At 48.9% G+C, this 19,131-nt stretch overlaps 1 protein-coding gene across 1 annotated transcript; it reads right to left on the bottom strand.

Moving 5' to 3' along the window:
• Positions 1–468: 468 nt before the first annotated feature.
• Positions 469–19,113, bottom strand: AARS2 (alanyl-tRNA synthetase 2, mitochondrial). The gene is made up of 22 exons (XM_027641406.1): positions 18,874–19,113; positions 18,299–18,487; positions 17,508–17,653; positions 15,512–15,706; positions 14,848–14,992; positions 14,252–14,397; positions 13,844–13,952; positions 13,204–13,242; positions 12,405–12,516; positions 11,748–11,875; positions 10,846–10,996; positions 8,847–9,016; positions 7,745–7,858; positions 7,209–7,349; positions 6,440–6,577; positions 5,927–6,036; positions 4,690–4,798; positions 3,059–3,181; positions 2,613–2,723; positions 1,660–1,743; positions 1,410–1,520; positions 469–1,018 (listed from the first exon to the last, which is right to left on the bottom strand). The coding sequence occupies exons 1-22, from the start codon at positions 19,096–19,098 to the stop codon at positions 854–856; spliced, it is 2,961 nt and encodes a 986-aa protein (XP_027497207.1). The 5' UTR covers positions 19,099–19,113; the 3' UTR covers positions 469–853.
• Between the last annotated feature and the right edge of the window lie 18 nt (positions 19,114–19,131).

Raw genomic sequence — 19,131 nt, 5'->3', positions numbered from 1 at the left:
AAAATGATCAGTTTATAAGAGAGACCTGCTCACCTCAAGACTAGGTGTCCTGCTGCAGGGACTTACATGCTGTGACACAGCAACAGTTCTCATTCACACAGTTCACCAGATCAGTGGTGATTTTTAGGTAGGAGCTGGTAAGAAACCAGAAGGAAGGAGTTACAAGGAAGAAACAGGGATAGGAACATTCATCCAAAACAAAGACGTGGTGACTGGGATGATTCTGTTCCCTCCATGCTGAGGACTGGCTTCAGCACTACGCACTGCATAGCCTAACAAGCCTGAGCCCACAAGCAAGGTGGGATTTCTCTTCCCATTTCTAAATTACAGTAGCATTTTTAATCAGAGGGGTGTCCTGAGTTCTGCAGTAGGACTGGGCTTCTTAGACACAAGTGTGTGCTGATTTCCAGAGCTACAGAGGACCCCTCTGCCAGAAGAGAAAAAAATGGTGCGCTAACAAGAAACATAAGGGGATCAGACACTCTCTACCCTTTAATAGCTTTAGGATAACACTGTGCCATCTCCCCATGTTCTCACAGAGTCTCCGTGCTGGTCTTGTGGCAAGAACTGCACTGTTCCAAGAGAAGGACCTGCTGTTGCAACTAGAGCTTTCCAAGGCTCTATCGCCATATGCTCATGCTGAAGAACAAGCAGCATCATTCTGTCAGTGGGATCAGGAGCAGGGTCTCTGCTGATCCTGGATGGTCAGAAGTCAAGTGCTCCAATACAGTGGTAGCAGCAATGTTCAGTGTGGGAGCTGTTAAACTTTTCAGACTAGCAGAAGTACATGCTCAATATCGAGTGTACACATAGCTTGCAGCTGGGTGCATACAGCTGTCCTGGCACTAAAGCATCACAGTTTACTGTGAGCGAACTCCAGTGCAGTAGTCAGGGCTCCCTGCATGCCTTTGGCATTTCCACTGCCCTTAGCAACGATGGGAGAGCCTCCCGCCTTGCCTTCCATCTGTGTACACACAGCCATGGCCCAGTCAGCAGCGGAGAATGCAGGGAGGCAGTTCTGGGGAAGAGAGACAGAAAAGTCATTTGGACTGTGGAGCACTCTGAAGTGTGAATAAAGAAAGTTAAAAACATCTTCTCCTCACCCAGCCTGGGCACTCACTATCCTGAGGCAGTCATGACTGTGAGGATGACAAAGGCTGAGCTTACATGTTAATGCTGTGTCTTGCCCTTGGGCAAACATGACCTGGAGGATTCAGGGATATCTGTGCCCAGTAGAGACTGAAAGCACATCTGGTCCCAGTAGGGTCATCTCAGGTCCTGCCTCTGTGTGATTAACCACCAACTCTGGGCAGAATCCCAGGAAAAGCCTCAAGCAGGACCTGCAGACCAATGGGTCCAATGCCCCTTTGCAGGCAGGTTCCCCGTGTCTCTACCAGGGTTCTGCTTACCTTGGACACCTGACAGGCACAGAGCACCTCACCAGAAGCCTGAGGGCTGAGCAGCAGGACCGATGTGCCAGGAGACTTGTCACACAGCTGATTCACTACCTTCATTAGGATCTAGGAGAGACAGGGAGAAGGGGGGTCAGGCTACAGCAAAGGAGACTGGCATCCAGCAGAAAATGTGCCCAGCAATTCCCTCTTACTGTTTGCGGCATCTGAGGTACCGCTGGGCCAACAAGGAATGTGGATTACTCACAGAGAGGGAATCAGCTGGGACAGTATCAATGATGACAGGTTGATTGCAATGTTTTGCTAGCAGGCTTTGTGCCTTCTTTTCAGCCTGGAGGGAGAAATACACAGCATTTTGAAAGGCTACAGGTGGCACAGGGTGGGCTGGATGGGGATATATGCATGCAACAAATATAAAAAGGGAATGCAAGTGCTGCTCTGTGGGACAGAAGGGAGCTGTACGATAGCAGAAATCAGACTGGCAGACTGAAATCTTCATGTGGAGACCTGTACAGCCCTCCTTCCTTGAAAGCAAGCAGAGATGAACCCCTGGCAAAAGTGGAATAGACAGTGACCCATTCAGTCCCCAGCCTCTCCTGGACCTATACACCACCACAGATCTCAGGAAGGCTTCTTTGGCAAGATGCTTCTACTTGTAAGAAAGGGATAGTTCTTGCTGAAATCTTTAAAGTCACCAACAAGCATTTCCAAAGGGCCTTCAATGTACATTGGCAGAATACAAACACATGTGGGAAGCCACAGCAATATTCACATAGCTGGGAGAAAGGTTCTGTCCTGCCACTGTCTTAGTGTACGACCTTGTTAAGCCCACTATGACAACCATCTCATCTTCTCCACGTATAAACAAGGAGATGATGCCAAACTGCCTGTTGGTGTTGGCCAAAAGTGCTGGTATGGGGCTCTCCATCCTCACAGGTAGAGATGTGGGAATTCTGCAGCTGCTAAAAGCCCAGCCAGTCATTCACTGCATTTTAAGCAACAGCACCAGACAATGCCAGTGAAATCAACCCAACACAGGGCTTGTGTGGCACTGTGTGTGACTGTACCTGCCTTCTTCTGCTTTCTAGTGGGACCTACTGACTGAGTGGCTGTGAAGTGTGACAGAGACACCAGGTCCACTGGTGTGTGCCACACAGTGCTATCAGCTGGCTGCAAGTCAGTGTGCTGTTGCCACAGTACCTGCTGCAGCTCCAGTTTCTTGATAGCTGTGTTGGCTGTTCGCTGTAGGGCTTTGAGGATGGTCTGTAATTCTTTTCTTTGCCACTGGGGCATTGCAGTGCTGGACACTACCTGCAAGACAATTTCCTGTGTAAGAACATTAAACTGTACCTCTAGATGTAAACTGCCAGTTCTCTGGGAGGTCAGGCTGGAGCCTGGCCTCTTTTCAGACTCTCCTACAGCTCATGTGATCAGGCCAGCCAGTCACTGTGGTAAGTAGCTTTCTTTTTCAGCTGGCTACCTAAAACAGAGGCATCTGGGCACTGGTAAAAATCCTGCAATAGCAGGTAGCAATTTGTCCTTGCTATTGACCATGGTAACACGTTAACCTGGTAAGGAAAAAGTCATGTGCCTCAAGCATATAAAGCCCATGCCAGGATCTTTCTGTATGGGAGTGTAGTCCTTACTTTGGTCAACTGGCCCACTTCTTTGGAGAGGTTCTGCATCTCAGGAATAGAGGTGCTCCTCTGCTTCATTCGTAGGGAGACAGAGTCCACTTCCATAGCCAAGCACTGGCCTGCTTCCCGGGCCTGGAGAGGTAGAAAGAATGCAAGCCTGAAATGCAGCAGTAGAAAAAATGAGCATGGATGGAGAAAGCAGGGAGGCAGCAGGGTCATAAACACTGAAGTGTTGCTCAGGATCCAGTGGAAAGACACCTACAGATGTTTTAAGAATGACTGTTCCCACAAGACTCCGAAACAGAACGTTCTGCTCCAGATTTGCAACCAACACTAGATGGTTACACCCCAGAGACCGAGCTGTCAAGCATTTATGTTTCCTCACTATCTTGAACCAAATCATCAGGATTTCATTGAGGAAAAACTGGGGACCAAATGGCATATTAGAGCTATTAGTAAATGCGATCTTGAAACTACTGAATGAAGAAACAAAAGAAACATTAAAAGAAACCTTATCAGCTGTTCAAGCATCTTTCCTTGGTTCATCTGTCTTGGTGTATTTCTTATTGCTTTCCCCAACAACAATGCTACCATTAATAAAAAAAAAAAAAAAACAAAAACCAACTATTACAGGTTTTTCTCATCAGTGACACTCCTTATGGTTTGGAGCATTTCCTCCTGCCAGATCTCTGTGCCCGTGATGGTCCTGTGAGACTTCAGACCAGGACAGCAGAGAGTACACAAGAAAAACTGTGGAAACTGTGGACTGCTCTGCCTAGCTAGGGTACACAACCCTTGTTTCAAGTCATTCCCTCATGCCTGCAGTCTCCCTTATTTCATTAACACATGCACAGAGCTCCTCTTGGAGGCTTCTCCAGGTCAGCATTTCCAGCAAAGCATGCAGATGTGCCCTGCAGCTTTTTGTTCTTCTGCACAAACAAAAGCCTCACTGGGACACAGATGCACAGGGGACAGCCAGCCAAAAAGTAACAGATTTGCAGGGGTGGGCTTTGCCTTTAGTCTTTCCAATTCCACTGACTATGAGTCACTCTCCTCTGACTGCAGCCTTAAAGGAAATGAACAAGCTTGTGGGGCACCCGACACTTCCAGATATTAAAGGACAGAGCGATCTCACGAACACAATAGTAGGTTGCTTACTTTTTATACAGATCCAACCAGACCAGAATCACAGCTTAGCAAGAAAAAGACTAAAGAAAAGAAGCAAAAGGGCTGTAAGAATGAGGCCAAAGCCCTGTAATCATAAAGTGCAAATCCAACTGTGATAGGCAGGAGGTGAAACTAATGCACAAAGGATCACAGCTTTAAGTGTCAACCCAGGGACTGAAATTTATAGACCAGAGACTTTCTGATATTTTGTGCCAAATTTTTCTCTTGGAAATGTAGGTCTGGGGGAAGAATGAAGGTCAAGGAGACAGAAGACTAGGATGCGGGTAAAAGAGGTGAATGGTGAGGTACAGCAGCAGAGCTGAGTCCAGGGGTGAAGCAGGAAGCCAGATCAAGCACAGCAGGGAGGCTCCAACCAAAGCAGCGGAGAGCTAATTGTCTATGAGGAATCTACAAAGTTTGGTCCTTCTGGCATTGCCTTGACATGGCAGAAATCTCAGTTCCCCCCTTCTTACCTGTTTGGCTTGGCTCCCTGTCACTGCAATGACACGGCTAATCCCTTTAACGAGCTGACGCTCACTGATGATGGCCAGATCTTCCACAGATCCTGTTTGTAGAAGGTGCCTAAAAAGTCAGCAGAGAACAGGAAATAAAACAAGCTGCTCTCTTGAAACAGAAATCAGTAAGCCTGCTTTCTTTTTAAAGAAGTCTGAAGTCCAGTAGCCCCTTCCCAATCCCAATAGCTCGAATCCTTTCCCATCCCTAAAATCCTGATGGCACCCTGTCAGGCAAGAGACAGCAGCATTGAGGCTACTTCATAGGAACCTCTGTGCTACCTGCCCAGCAGGGTTCTGTCAATGATGCATAATAGCCAAGTTCTGCCTTCCTTTCCTCACCTTTCCCTCAGCAGTGGGATAAATTAGGATTTTTCTCTTCTACTCAGCTGCTACCAAATCTTGTAGAAAGTAATCTTATGCTCCAACTCCACCACTCGCTTGCCAGGCCAGCTCACAGCCTGGCCAGTAGACTCCAGTCACAGGATAGTTGTGCAGTTTCAGGGCTCTGACAACTTCCCCTTTCCTTCTTGGTTGTTTAACATTGGATATGAAAACTATGGTGTCTCAGGTTCTGTTACCACAAGTAATCATTTCAGACAGCTTCACAAGAACTCTACTCACAAGCATCTCTACTCCCATGCAGTTTCTTATCCCAGTACTCCCACAAGAATGATCTCATGGCTAGAAAATTGCTCATTTTCAGCTCAAGGCCAATTTGTTCCTGATTTTTCTTTTTTTTTTGTCCGCACTGTCCTAAGATTGATTAACTTTTCTTCTACTCCCATTACTGCTAAAAGCAGAAGAGAGTGAAGATAATTAATTAAAATAATCTGAGCAGTCTCAAGTTTGCACAATGATCTTGGAGTCTCCAGCTGGGTCCCCAGCCCTCCTGCATCCCCAAAGGCAAAGCACTGGTGTGACAGGCCACACACACCTTTCCCATACCCTGTTGGTGACCTGTGACTTCTAGGTTGGTTTCAGACTTTCAAGTAAGGAAAACGCTTTGCATTTCATTAAAGTTTGCTCAACCTGGGACTTCCAAAGCTTCACAACTAGCCAATCTTGTCCTCACAATATCTTCCCAGTGAGGAAACCTAATTTCACGAGAATGGGAGTTAAGCTCGCAATGACATCTCTAACTTCAGCCACCAGTGCCCAAAAACATGCCTTCTCACTGCAAATAAAAGTCACTTACGTCCCACAGCAGAGCTCCACAGAGGTCTGCATTGCAGCCTCGGAGTCACAGGTCAGCACACTCTCCACAGGGACCCCCAGAGACACTATCCTCACTGGATCTGGATACCCCTGACAGAGGAGACAGGGATCAGCAGCTAACAACATGGTCCTTCAGGGGCACTTACAGACCAACTACATGGCTTCAGGTGTCAGCCTCATTTTTCCCCTATTCTAGAATAGCCCCAGACTCAGGGGCAGCAACTACTTCTCCCCCACAACCAGCCACCATGGGGAGAAAGAAACAGTTGGGTGACACTACAGGCTTTTGGTCCAAAGGGATGAGCAGAAAGCCTATGCATCACCAGCCTCCAGATCTCAGTGTCCTGAGATCTCATCTCTGTCCTATTTTCCTTTCTTGGTTTTGGGAGTCAATTCCCTTGCAGAAACACGTTGCGTCAACATCTCTTGTGTCCCAGATGATTCCTGCTGAAGGAGAAGGCTCATGAAGAGTTGTGCTGCTATCCAGTCATACCTCATCCACTGCACGGAGTCCTTGAACTCTTTTTGCCAGTGTGAGGGGGACCTCAGCCATGTGCACAAGCTCATTTCTTTTGATCATATCCTGGACCACTTGCTCCACTTGCTGCAGCTGCTCCACAGTCACAGGGCCCTGAGGAAGTAAATCACCCACCTTCAGGAGAAGCCTCCTGAGAGGAACAGAATGAAGTAGGAGAAGTGGGACAGCGCCACTGAGCAACTCAGCTTGGGCACACCACTCTTCCCGTGTCTCATCTTCTCTACTTGTAAAAGGGAACTGTGAGCATCGTAGCCCTCCCATCCCCTCCTCCCATGAGAGATTAAGGATTTTTGATGAAGAGCATCAGCCAAAGCCTTCAGGAGAGATACTGCAAAGAGTGACAGGTTACCAGGGCCAGCACTCAGCCTGACCAGACAGCTTTCAGTTCCCAAATACTCTTACCTGTGACACACCAGGTACGTGTCACAGCCAAGCACCATCTCTCAAAGACCCCTTTACACTATTTCATGTCAGTCCCATGACCACAGGCCTTGCTAAGTGTTTTCCTTCTGATGCCCATTCATCCCCTCAGCAAGCCCTGCTCAGGGTCAGGTCAATGCAAAGCAGACCCCACCACATCCAGAGGGCCAAGCTTCATCACTCAGATAAAATGTGACCCGTCTCCAAGGAGTGATTATGGTGAGAGGAGAAAAATCCCTGGAGAGAAGGCCAGTACTGGAATGTTGGTACTGCTGAGAGCAAGGAAACTGAATTTCAGAGTCACCTTGGTATCAAAGTCGAAGCGCAGCCGCTCTGCTGTCACATGGGACCCACGCTGCTCTGTGTTGTCACCCAGGACGTGACGGAGCGCGAAATTCAGCAGGTGGGTAGCGGTGTGGTTGGTCATGCAGGCCAGACGCTGTGCCTGAAAGCACAGACAGGAGGTTGGCAGGGAATGCTGGTTCTCCACAGCTCAGGGGAGTAGGGGATGGCATGAAGAGATAAGGGAAAGGCTGCATGTGAAGGGATGGGAGAAGATGGGGGGAAAACAATGGATAGTACAGCCGCCAGATTAACTATGTCGCAGGGAAGATCTAAATTCTTTTCCTATGGGATCACCTCTGCAAAAAAGCAAAGGGTACGCTGGATACTTTTGGACAGACCAGTGGCTCACAGAAAATTACAGAGTCACTTGTAATGTTTCCTTCCCACTGCACATTACAATGAGGAACAGTCTCAAGAATACAAGGGACAAAGATCTGCTGTGCCCAGGCTACTCAGGACATCACAAGGAAAAGGTTAAGGGCAGTGAGTTATCACCTCATCCACAAAGAGCTGCACTTGGTCACCAACACGCAGGGTTTCCACAGCAGTGACCTCATGGATTACGTAGCCACCACAGAGATGAACTGACTCTACAGGGAAGAGTACATCCTGAGCAAAGAGACAGAAAGATGAATTAGGACACAGGAAATATCCAAATACCTGTGCTAGGTACCTGCTTGCTCTGACCAGGAAACACAATATCCATTGATCCCTAAAAGACAGGGATTGGGTGGAAAAAGCAGAGAGAAGCTTGCTGCAAATGTAACCAGAGTGCCTCAGACCTTCACTGCACCCAGCCACTCTTTGCACAACATGCTGAGGCTGCCAGCTTGCAGTGGAGGGGCAGTAACACCACCCATGCTGATGAATTTTCCTAACAAGGATGCTTGTTCATGAGAAAACGGACAGCATTTGCCAAGGCACTTGTCTCAGGCATCCAAGGTGCCAATTCTGCCTCTCTGGGCTGGCAACAGAAACTGGATCCCCACTTCAGCCTGGGGAGAAGTGCTGAGCAAGGCACTATCACATTCTGCAAGGCTAAAAAGGCAGAATCAATGCCCAGGGGTGATTATCAAGAGCTGGAATGTGGGAAGGAGAAAACGCTGCACCTGTGTAACTTTCGATGAGAGGGTCAAAGCTCTCCCTCTGGCAAGGCTGAAGGAACATGCTGCATGAGTGGAGGTCCTTCTTGATGTTCTCGGGAGGGATAAGAGATTTTCCAGACTGGGCACTGCTTGCAGTCGTTCAGGACTGGCCAGAGACAAGTTACTCAGCTCATGGACTCTCTGATCATTGATTGCCCTCTCTCAGCATTACACTCCCAGCAGGCAAGAATACAGTACATTGAAGGGAGACCTAAGAAGACTTTACAGTCTTCCCTAGCAAGATGAAATTGCACAGAAGAGACAACCAGAGCAGCAAGTACACCTCTGTAAAGTTACTACCGCCTCACCACACCAACCCTGATGCAAAGCCAAGGGAACTGTCAAGAATCAGCATCTTGCAAATTTACACAGTAAAACAGCTCATCACTTGGGGAATTCTGCCGGGCCTCAGTACCCATGGCGGCCTTGGGTTAGGCAGCAAAGGGCCTTACCTGCTGTCCTAAATGTACCATGTAGCCTTGGTCAGAGTCTTGCCCGCCCTGCTCTGCATAGAAGTTAGTCCTGTCCAAGATGACACCGCAGCGTTGCCCTGCCCCAACCTCTTTCTGGAGACACTGATCTCTGTACAGCATCAGGACAGTGGCCTGGCATGGGCTGAACTCTGTCAGGGGGAAGAAGATAGCAGCAATTAGTGCATACACCCTGTTAGACTGCAACAGGAAAGGAAGGACCACTTCCCCATGCCAACCCTGCCAACACCCAGGCTATACTGAAAGATGGCACTTTGCCTTGGTAGGAGAGGAACAGCTACTGGCAGAAAGAATGAAGGATCTGTTAACTGGAACTAAGTCACCCCTCACTTAACTAATGACAGGACTGCTGAGGAGCAGCCACATAGGCAGGGACACCCAATCTGGCTCCACATGAGCCTGATAGAAGAAAATGTGGCACAGACATCTGCATCTTGCTATATGGCAAGCTTGGCAAACCTGCCTGATTTTTATGAAGAGATGACAGACATGGTGGACAAGGGACAGCACAGATGTTACTTTCCTTGATGCAGCAAGCTTCTAATATACTCTCCTGCAGGTTCCTTCAAGCCAAATTTGGGCAATATGGACTGGAGAGGTGGACCATAAGGTGGATGTGTAACTGGCTGGGCAGCTGGCCCCACAGAGAATTGCTCAGTAGTTCACTGTTCAACTGATATTCAGTTACTAGTAGAGCTACCTCGTGGCTTATATTAGGGCCAACACCATTTAACATCTTCCTTAATAACTATGCATGACAAGGTGAGATGTACCCATATCCCACTTGTGTATGGCAATGACTTGGCAGGCACTGGTGGATACATTGAAAAACTGGGCTGCTCTTCTAAGGCATCTCAGCAGGCTACAGAAATGGACTGACAGAAATCTTGGGGTCCTCGGGAGCAAGCTGGGCACAAACCAGCAGGGTGCCCTTTCAGCAAGGAAGACTGCCTGCCTGCTGGGCTGTCTAAACACAAACATAAACAGCAGGTCAAAGAAAGAGATTATTCATCCCTATTTAGCATTTTTGAGACTACATTTAGAGTACAGGAAATTTTGGCTGTACGTAAAGAAAAAAACTTCACACTAAGAGTGATAAAGAACAGGGAACAGAGAGGCTGTGGGATCTCTGTCCTTAAAGATACTGAAAACTTAAATGGACAAGGCTCTGAGCAACCTGATCTGACTGTGAAGCTGATGTTCCTTTTATCAAGAAATTGGACCTCTAGAGATCCCCTTCAACCTGAATTATTACATGATTTAGAGGCTGAGGAGGTGGGACAGTTCTAGCTTGGAGATTTCAGCCAATGTCACTGCTGGGTTTTTTCCTCCATTGTGCTCTTGCTGTATTATATATAGCTTGAATTGCCTCACTTTCTGCTTAGTATGGGCTGCCACCAGCACATTAGGTAAGAGGGAGCTGGTTGTGCACAGCTATCTCTAATTGTCTGTGACAGCCACACCACCTCTTGCTCCCTGTGGTTTATCTTCCTGCTTTCCCTAGAGCATCAGCAATCTTAGTTAACCTAAATAATAAAGAGCCTGTGCTGGCATCTAGTGGTCTGCCACGGAAATAGCAAGGGCACGGTTTCAGACAACTACCTAACCCCTTTGCGTAACTATCCTTTGTTCTTCCGAGCACACACACCCACAGGCCTAATTGTTGGAGATAGATTCATCTCTAGAAGAAATCAACAGTCCCTTCTTCACCACTGCACGCAGTGGTGCCAACCCAGAGCTCACAGCCTTGACACCAGCCCAAAGGCTTCCTAGAGACTCGGCACTAAGAAAAGCATCTACTTTGGGATGAGGTACAGGGGCAGGGAAAAGATGTGCCAGCAAGGTGAACAAGTTTGGACCACAATGGACATGTTCTGCATGCATGAGGGTCAAGCAGTAAAAGCAGGCTTGTGAGGGACTCCAGTGCCCTCAGGCAGAACCTGCCTTACTGGTCACTTACCATACTGCCCGTGCTGCCCAAGCGTGTAGGCGTACTTCGGGGAGTCATCGGTGGCAGGCACGTTGCTGCTCCGCAGCTGAGCCAGTGAGTGCACATCAAGGTGTGTGTTTGTGTTCTCTGGCTGTGCTGCCTGTGGGCCACCAGCCTTCCGCTGCAGCAGAGCACAGGCACAGTTAGATGGGAGACATTGGGGGGCACACACACCAGTAACTGGTGCTATAGTCTAGGAACAACTTCTTCCCCCTTTGTGAAAAAGGCTTGTTTAGATCCAGGCTGATGGAGCCTACTGCTAAACCAACTCCATTCCTTCAAACCTCACAAGCACTCAATACCACTCTGTGCTGGCCTTGAGCCAGGCCATAAGCAACAGCTAACACAACCTCCCTGGCACAGCTTGCTGTGTAGTTGTGAAACTTCCAGGCCATTAAAGCTCAGGAGAGCAAGGCCTTGAACCAATTACTGCACAGGTGGGGTGGGGTGGGGTGGGCAGCACAAGTCTTCCAGCACTACAGAGACCAAGGAGATTTTGTAAACTCTTCATAAATAATTTGCTGCTTGGGCTCTCTAAGCTGGCTCTGCTTTGTGAGAGAAGTTGGACTACATGTAGACTCACATGGCACTCTCCTAATCTATGTAATTCTCTTATAACCTTCACTCCAGCATAATAAACACTTCTACCAACCTGAAGAAAATCACCAGCCAACACTTCTCAGTCCCACACTCACAAGCAAAGGCACTGTGATGACACTGCTATTTCAGACCCCTTCAGGGAGAAGCCATGTGGCCCTATGGTGCATTCAAAGAGACTCAGCAGTGAACTTCTCTCTCTCCTGTGAACTTCTGTGTTCACAGGAGAGAGAGAAAGCTTTGAATTCTTGTGATACAGTGAGTCTCCCTCTTACCTTTGCATCTTCCAGAGCAAGTTTGTTAAAGGCAGCTGAATCCAAAGTGATTCCCTTTTCTTCAAGCATCAAGTCAATCAGATCCAGAGGGAATCCTAAATTCCCATAGAGAGACCAGGCTACTTCAACTGTAAGACAAAAAGGACAGGAACTCTGTGTGAATACAGAAAGCAAAGGCATCCCAAGATTTGGATGGGACCAATCTAGGGTGTGCCTTGGTAACTGGATTCACCTGTGTTGTGTGCAGCTGCACTGGTAATGGGAAAGAGACGCCATGCCGTTCTTGTATAGGATTGAATATTAACGATGCTCCACAGCCTCATTCCTGCTAAAATTCAGTGCAGCACATCTAGACAGGCAACCACACTGGTTGGGTTCTGTGCTGCTCCTTTCAGCTGCGTCTTGTAAGGACCTAGTTATCAGTCAATAAAGCAGCAAGGAAATGTTTCTAACTTTCCTGGTGCCCAGTTTGTTGTGAGAACAAAGTACTAGAAAACAACTGCAATCTAGAGAAAGGAGCAACATCTGCCTGGGGCTATAAAGTCACAAAAGACAAGTGGGGGAGGCAGACATCCACCAGTTTTGACTGCAGTGCTTTTGAGGATCAGGATCTGGAGCAAACTGTCTCTAAATGCAGCTTGTCAGAGGGAGACTAACCTGGGAAATTCGTGGAGGGTTCCATCTGCTGCACTGTCCGCTCGATGATGTGCCTCCCACGCTCGAGGGAGGACAGAAACGCGGCCTCATTCTCATTGATGATATCCATGATCTGCCCAAGGATCAGAAGAAGGGTTAGCCACAACACTTCAGGGAGTTCTCCTGCTCAGCTCAGCCCTGCTCAGTCAGCTCAAGGCAAATCAACCAGACTTTTTGTTCTGCAAGTATCCATCACAACATGTCTCCAATGCACTATTAAACAGTGCCAAACTCATTGTGCGTCCTGTCACCACACCTGTCAAGGAAATATTGGTCATACACCTGGGTAAAGCTTTAAGTTGACAAATGGTCTCTGTCAGACATTCATGTCTGTGACCCAATTACAACTGTATGTCTGGAACCGCCAGAGAAGTTGCTTGTCATAGCTGCTGTCAGCAGAAGCAACTTAGTTCTAGCCTTAAATCACCAATCCACTCTAAACAAAGGGCACCCAGGCTAGGACAGGCTGTCCTTGCACTCAATAAAAGAACTCCTGTAGCTTTTTTAGAGCAACAGCTGCCTTACACCAGGACACGAAGTCCCTGGTAAGGATCTAGTTGAGCTCCCACACGAAAATCTGCCACAGATACTTCTTGTGCCCAACACATTTCAGCCCACCCACAAGAACATGGTTACGGAGGAGGCTATGCAAACTCCTCCAGCTATGTCCCAAGGAAGGGCTGACTGCTGCTGCTGAGAGCACTGCCTCACAAAGACAGTGAGATGGAGGTTTCTCTCCAGGGGATTCCACATTGCTCACCTGGTCTGTATTCTTCATCAGCTCTGGATAAGCATCTCCCTGTGGAGTGAACCTCAGTTAGTGATAACATTCTCAGCATCACCCTCAGGGAATCTCAGAGTATGCCACAAACATTATAGAGGTTTCTCAGGCAGGTGCGTGTGAAGGGAGCCCCAGTGCAGAGCTCCAGGGTCAGCAGCACAGAGCAAGAATCACACTTGGACCATCTCCTGCCTGTCTCCCTGTGACTGGCCTCTGCTAGACCCTGCATAGCATCCCTTGGCCAACACATCCGTTCACAACAGGAAAAAAGGATTGTCTTTGAAGATGCTGTTAGTACTGACAGAGATCAATTTCAGATGGCTTTCTCCAGATACAACACCTTGGAAGTCACTGCCCTTGGAAACAGCAACGTGCACTTGCATACACTTACATGTGCTTGGGCTGACTGTACCAAAGGTCACAATAGGCCCCTCTCTCCCATCACAAATGATCAGGGGACAAAAGATTTTTACTGCTGCAATGCATAGCATCAAGTACACATCCTCCTGGAGCTCCTTCATATCCAATATTGTCTCCTAACAGTGTGCACGAAAGGGACATGGGGCTGAACGGGACACGTGTGATAATCTTTTTTCCCCAAGGCAGCAGTTTTACTCACCAGCACTTCCACTACAGTAGGCACCAGGGAGGCCAGGAGCCCAGGTGGAGCCTGAAGGACTTCAGAGCAAAAGCGGACAGCCCTGCGCAGGATACGGCGCAGCACCAGTCTGAAAACAGGGCAGGATTCGTCAGGCAGGCATGTGAGCGTCCCTGCCCAGCTCCCACAACCAGCATCCCCCGGATCCTCTGGTCTGATTCATCAACACAGGACAGCTGCTCCCCACACTCTACACCCATCCAAGGATGAGTCTGCAGATTGGAACCCTTTACATTTTCTCACCTTCCTGCCTTCCCAAAGCTCATGCACTCCCTATCTTGGGCCCGCACCAGAACCTTTCCCCTGGCTGTCTATATTCCTTTGTAGACCTCACTCCTTCCACCCTATGCCATTTCCTTATGTCCTTACTCTGCTCCAGAGAAGCCTGGGTAGATGCCATCAGTGATGCACACGCACAAGGTGCGCACATGATCTGCCACCACACGGTAGGCCATGTTCACACGCCCAACATCAGCATCCCCGACCAGACCCTGGTATCTGGGTGCCCCGCAGCTCTAAAAGAGAAAGTAGGAATATAAATTAGCAGAAACTAATGGCTGCAGAAGAAATTTCAATACAAGAGGCAGCCACTCACACTTGACGTCATGTTTCTCAACTACCTCTGAACCTCATGCATCTAGATGTACTCATTAAATCCTTCTATAGCATTATAAACCAACATGTCCGTACCTAACACTGGTCAGCCAATGCCCTAGCACTGAGAAATTTAAGAAATTCTGGAGGAAAAATGGATCAGCAATGCCAATAATCCAGCAGATTTCCAACCTGAAATTCTCCCCAGTTTTTCTAAAATGTTGCTCTGGACCTGGCCAGACATAATCTCCTCTCAAGACATAACCATCTCAAAATGTGCATGTAGAGAAGGCTGTCCTATGGTACCAGGCAAGCAGTCTGCATTCAAGGATCTTCTGCTGAGCTGTGATTCTGAGCAGAAGCACCATCACCTTGTGAATGGCATCTAAGATGGGAGTGAAGAGATCTGTGTCATAGTTGGAGCGTTTGTTCTGCAGAACTGTCACCAGCCTTTCCAGACCCATTCCTGTATCCACATGGTGCTGCGGCAAGGGAAGCAGATTCCCCTCCACTTCTCTGTCAGCCAGGTAGGAAAAATAAATGGTAAAAGAGAAGAAAGGGTCAGTTCATGCACAAAAAACAAAAGAAGCATGTAAATCAAAGCAAATGGGAGAGTGACAGGGGATGGAAACAGTGGGAGACCAAGCAAAAGGAAGCTCAGGGACAAGACTAACAGTAGCCTGCCTTGGCACTGTCAAACAGCCAGGATCTGACCATCAGACAGTCAGGATAGGCTGTAATGTAAGGAAAAAGGCCTTCCCTGACAGGGCCAAAGGCCTTCTCCTCCTTCTGCAGGTTTCTCCGGGCTGCTGCAAACCTCAAGAGACCTCTGAAATGCAGCAGTAAGGGAGAATAGACAGCAAAGGTTGAAGGAGGACAGGGCAAATAAAGTGAAGCAGACCAATAGCTACACTGGAACATCGTCCCAGCTTCCCTCTTGCTTCTGGAAAGCAGTGGGATGTCAGAGTATACACATATGATTTTGGAGTCAGACAAGAGGGAAAGGCTTTGGAGTTCAGACAAGACACCTGGTACCTGCTGTACTGCATGAAGACCAAGTTCCAGATCTCCACTACATCAGGGCTGCCCTGGTTCACCAGTGCTGCAGCATTTCTGCCACCACCCACATGGTCATAGTGGATTTCTGTGCATGGACCACAGGGACCTGTGTCCCCCATCTCCCAGAAGTTGTCCTTCAAGGGGAAAGGAAGCACGTGACTGGCAGGCACCCTGGAAAGGCAAACAACAGAGGTGGCAGCACTGAGGCATACGCACATGTCTCCTCTGGTGGATGTGAAGGTCCTGCCTCTTCGTCATCATTTGCTATACGGACTGATTTAGTCTTTGATTTCCTTTTCTGGACAGGGGCGACTGCTATTGGTTTTGGTTGTTCTTCTGGCTCCTCGATGGTTTGTGTGGACACGGTGCCGGTTGATTTATTTCTTTCTCCCTCTGACTCAGCTGTGGTTTGGGTGGACGTGGTGCCTGTGGATTTGCTCCTTCTCTCCTCCCCCTGACAGTGCTGTACCATGTCAAGTAGTGTCCGGTAGGCAGTGGCCAGGGCCCAGCAGGTTGCTGTGAGCTGGCCATCTCTGGAGCTGCCAGAGCATTTTTCCTTCACCAGTCTTATCATGCTAACAGGATCCTGCAGTTGTTCAGGGGTGAATTTCCAGATCATTGGAGGAGAAAACTTCTCCAAATACTGGCCGATGTCCTCCCACTTCCAGTGCCACTCAGCATTATCCACTCCCAGGGCAGGCGTCCAAACAACCTCCCTAGAAGGCCCTGTTCTGACCCTAAACATGGTGTACACAGTACAGAGCAGACAAAGCAACACTAACAATAACATTATGCTGTCCTTAACATCAAAAGGGAACTCAGTATTTTCAAAAACTGTTGTAGCAGGTCTGAAGGGGAAGAAGGAGGTGAGAGGCTGGAAACAACCATTCCCCCCTGTTCCCCCAAAGGACTGGGTGCGATTTTTAATGAGGCCCCAGAGATAGCAACCCAAACCAGGACAGGCAAACAAGACCGAATACACGTTTACAGTGAAACTCACTGCTTCTGATGTTATGATGACATAAACATAGTATACTAACAAAGCAATTTGGATCCCTCTCCCTGGTCTTAAAGAGAGCATCAAAACAGGCAAATAGTACCCCATCTGTGGAAATATGAACAGGCTCAGATACAACATCCACGTGAATGCATCAAACAACATTGTGATCAGGGAGTTTCTATATCCAAACAGACAAATGCTTAAAATGAAATTGTGATTCTGACTTCTCTCTCTATGCCCCACGTTGGGCGCCAAAAATTCCATAAAAGGGTATGAGGACGCTCAGTCCTTCCCTCAGAGCGAGGAATTCCATAAAAGGGTATGAGGACAGGAACATCTTCCTATTTCGCAGGCCTCTACTGATAACAGTTTCTGGGGAATGGCATGGAAGGCTATAGAATACACAGGTTTGGGCTACACCAATCCAGTGATGAATCGGTCCCAGCTGTTCTAACTGGGACAGGGAGACATGCTCTCCACTGGGTCTGTGGAGCACCTTCCTCCTTGGAGCAGAGGTAAGACCTGATCACAACAGACAAGACTGTACACCAACAGTATCTCAGAGCTGGCTGCCTTGGGTTCAAAGCCCACACAGAGCCTGGAACAAGCTTCCAAAGCACAGCACTGTTCTGCAATGGCTTCACCCTCTCACTAGCACTTGTTAGCTTTTGGAGAACATGCTCTCCACAGCTCATGATGGAGAGAAAGCAGAGAATTGAAGATAGTTCACATACTTCATCCAGGCCAGCCAGTGTCAGGCATATAGTTCCTAGTGATACCACCTAAGAATGAGCTTAAAGGTCAAGTGCCCTAGTCAGAGCCTAGTTGACTTTTACCAGCCCAAACAAACCAGAAACAAAATAAATTTAAACCATAACTTTTGGCCCCCATATCAACTAAGAATTAAATGGGAAACTGTGGAGATCGAAATGTCACCACCTGCTAATCAGAACCTTTCTCTAACACACTTACCCCAGGCGGAGCCACACATCCCTGCACTCCTCATCTGCACTCAGCCCCAAGGTAGAGTCTCCACCAAAATAGGTGACGTAGAGACGATCTTTGGGGATCTCGTAGACCTCTGTCAAGAGCTCCCAGGCCATGCTACATGCCTCCTCCTGAGCAGGTAGGGAACAAAAATGAAGCACTGTAAGCCAGGATGCATAGTGATGCAGGAAGGCTCTTTAGAATGGGAGTGAAACACCAAAGAAGTTAAATTCAGCTGCTCTCTCCCTTTCCAATCTTAAGGCTCATTTCAAAGAGCAGGATGAGGGTCAGGAGAGTGAGACAGCTCTGCTGCCTGTGAAAATCTGGCATTCCTAAATTGTTGTAAATCACAGCATGATTTACTTCTGCGTGTTTACCAGCAGAGTTCCATGGATTATTTTCTTTCTAAGGGAAAAATATACTCACTAACAAATAGTAGCATCCTTTATCCTTCTTCCCTTTTCAAACTTCCTAGTAATAAGCATCAAATGAACTGGTAACCTCTTTTCACCATATTAAATGGTCTACACTGGCATTCTCACAAAGAACTTTGATTTGTGTGTGTTGTTCACAGCTTTGACAGGCTGAGTGCTTCGAGGGCACATTTAATGACAGAGCCCACCAGCTGACCACTTCTGCTCCAGGCCACAGAGCTCCCAAGGAGTAATAAGGAGCTTACCAAAATGTCTTCTGCTGACAGTCCTGTGGCACTAAAGCACAGCTCTGAGAGAAAGGCCACGTTTTTCCCTGGAGAGGGTTTGCTCCTGTCACCTCACCTTAAAGTAATCTCCAAAGGACCAGTTCCCCAGCATCTCGAAGAACGTGTGATGGTAGGTATCTCGGCCCACATCCTCCAGATCGTTGTGCTTCCCTCCTGCACGCACGCACTTCTGGCTGTTCACTACCCGTTGGTACTGCGCCAGCTCGCTCCGGGGGTGCACCGTGCCCAGGAAAATGGGCTTGAACTGGAAACGAGAGACACCTGCTATTGCTAGATGCCACCTAGAGCGGGGGGACAATGCCTGGGGCTCTTGAAACACAGACACAGAATGGGTCAGGTTGGAAGGGGCCACCGTGGGTCATCTGATACAACCTCCCTGTTTAAACAGGGTCGCCCTAGAGCACATGGCACAGGACTGTGTCCTGACAGTTCTTGAATATCCCCAGCAAGGGAGACTCCAACGGCACTTTGGCACTGCGAGAGGCGACCAGGAGGGCAGCGGCGCGGTCAGGCCAGAGCACTGCCGGACACCTCCGTGACAGGACACTCCCGGAGGCGGGCCGCGCTCCTCTGGAGACCCTCAGGGAGGCGGAGACGGGGACGTGCGGGAGCGGGACGCGGCGGAAGCACCTGGTTCATGCCCGCATTGACGAAGAGGAGCCGCGGGTCGCCGCGGGGCCGCACGGGGGCCGAGGGCACGCAGCGGTGGCCGTGGCGCTCCTGGAAGAAGCGCAGGAAGGCGGCGCGGACCTGCCCCGCCGGCGGGCAGCCGGCAACGCCGCGGCGGGGGCTGCGGGGCCAGCGCCACGGCACCACCAGCAGCAGCCGCCCCCGCAGCCGACCGGCCGCAGCCATAGCGCCTGGGGCCGGATGGCGGCGCCGGGGCGC

This window comes from Corapipo altera, unplaced genomic scaffold (genome assembly GCF_003945725.1).
Source record: "Corapipo altera isolate COAL_440 unplaced genomic scaffold, ASM394572v1 48b, whole genome shotgun sequence".
Classification (NCBI taxonomy): Eukaryota; Metazoa; Chordata; class Aves; order Passeriformes; family Pipridae; genus Corapipo; species Corapipo altera.
Note: the sequence above shows the minus strand (reverse complement) of the source record. Positions and strands in the feature narration are given on the sequence as shown.

Bases quoted from the DNA above. Each gene is read 5' to 3' on its own strand.
- AARS2 (XM_027641406.1), bottom strand. From the start codon at position 19,098: ATGGCTGCGGCCGGTCGGCTGCGGGGGCGGCTGCTGCTGGTGGTGCCG. The intron at 7,859-8,846 runs GTAAGGCCCTTT...CTCTTTGCTCAG, and splicing joins TGGTACATTTAGGACAGCAG to GATGTACTCTTCCCTGTAGA. The intron at 6,037-6,439 runs GTATGACTGGAT...CTCCTCTGTCAG, and splicing joins GACTCCGTGCAGTGGATGAG to GGGTATCCAGATCCAGTGAG.